This window comes from Cucurbita moschata, unplaced genomic scaffold (genome assembly GCF_002738365.1).
Source record: "Cucurbita moschata cultivar Rifu unplaced genomic scaffold, Cmos_1.0 Cmo_Scf00009, whole genome shotgun sequence".
Lineage (NCBI taxonomy): Eukaryota > Viridiplantae > Streptophyta > Magnoliopsida > Cucurbitales > Cucurbitaceae > Cucurbita > Cucurbita moschata.
The window spans coordinates 4,030,784-4,032,395 of NW_019268525.1; the positions used below are offsets into that span (position 1 = coordinate 4,030,784).

The window sequence follows — 1,612 nt, forward strand, 5'->3', positions numbered from 1 at the left end:
AAAAAAAAAAAAAAAAAAAAAAAAGGGCTTCTCCATTGATCTGGGTCTGGGGGGGATCATCTTGTGAAGTCATGGACGAGGCTGGGCCGGTGATCGGTAACGTTGAGGCGCCAAGAGAGATACGAGATGCCATTTTCTTGTTCGGTTCTTCGAACGTCGTCGTTTCCTATAAACATTGATTCGTTGTTAATAGCCGCCGCCGACAGGCACGGGAGTTTCTGGGTTGCCACTGGCGAGTGGTGTGGAACCCACGCAGCGGTTGAATTCGTGTAGTTTCCGTTGAACATCTGGTGGTGTTGGTGGAGGTGATGGTGGTTGTTAGATTCCGCCGCCATTGCGGTAGCCGTGCAGTTCACCGTCGCCGCCGCCCTCCGCTCTTCCTTCTTGAAACGAATCCCACACGCATTGCATAGGGACTGCATTTCAATTAAATAAATAAATTCAAATTTTATTGTTACAATAAAAAAGTAATTACATTGAATTTAGTCTATCTATATTCTTCTTTAATTCAAATTTATAGTAATTTTTAATTAAAATTATAACGTTTTAACCAATAAAATTATTCTAAATAACATAAGCATCGGTAACTTAACCAGAACTCCAACAAATTACTAAAATCAGAATAGAATCTCTATTATAAACAATTGTTAGAACTTTAAAAAATAATTTACATTTAAAAAACAAAAAAGAAAATTAAAATAATTTCCATAATTTGAAATCACGTGATTTACCTTAGGCCCTCTCGGCCCATTTCTCCAAAGCGGAGTAGAAGTGGTATCGCAGTTAGCGCACCGCCGAGCGAGGAGCGGATCGCCACCGGAAGGGACAGCGGCGGCATTACTCGCCGTGGAACGGCCAGCACTCTTGTGTTTAGGATGCAACAAGTCCCAACAGAAGTTAGAGACATAAGAACCAGCGGAGCGGCGGTGATGGCGGGGGGCGGCGCGTTTGTCGGAATCGAACTCCGACGATCGCGTAGAGGGAGTACCAAGAGAGAGAGTACAATCAACGGATGAAGGAGAAGAAGAAGAGGAGGAGGAGGAGGAGGCATAATTATTAGAGTAGATGTCCATCATGTCATGGGCAGCGCCACCGTGGTTGGGCACCGACAAAAAGACGGAAAATGAAGAGGCAGCTCCGCCGGCGCCGCCGCCGCAGTGGTGCATCATATTTGTTGGTCAATGAAATGGAAGAGAGGAAGGAGGTGGAGAGGAAAAGAGAATGAATTGGGAAATAAATAAAATAGAAAAGGGAGATAGATATAGAGGGAAAGAGGAGAGAGAAAGGGATGGGGCCCATTTTGCATGTTCTAGAGAGAGAAATTGAAGAAAACAAAAACAAAAAAAAAACAAAAAAAACTGAAAGGGACTTAGTGAGAGACCGGAACTGAGTCATCTAGTCAGTGATGGTAGTGGCATGTTTTTAATTTTATATCTCTCTTTTATTTATTTTTGGTATTATTCATATGTTTTAAATTTCCTTATAATTAATTTAACCAAAATTAACTCAATTATTATCACTCAAACTTAGGATAGAATTATAAAATACATCATTATTTTGTTCTATGGTTATATTCGTTAAATTAAAAAAAAAATATGGGGGGGGGGGGGGG

At 41.2% G+C, this 1,612-nt stretch overlaps 1 protein-coding gene across 1 annotated transcript; it reads right to left on the minus strand.

Moving 5' to 3' along the window:
* Window positions 1–31: 31 nt before the first annotated feature.
* On the minus strand, window positions 32–1,204 carry LOC111447753 (GATA transcription factor 19-like). Its single transcript, XM_023087078.1, has 2 exons — window positions 732–1,204; window positions 32–416 (listed from the first exon to the last, which is right to left on the minus strand). The coding sequence occupies exons 1-2, from the start codon at window positions 1,167–1,169 to the stop codon at window positions 57–59; spliced, it is 798 nt and encodes a 265-aa protein (XP_022942846.1). The 5' UTR covers window positions 1,170–1,204; the 3' UTR covers window positions 32–56.
* Window positions 1,205–1,612: the final 408 nt, after the last annotated feature.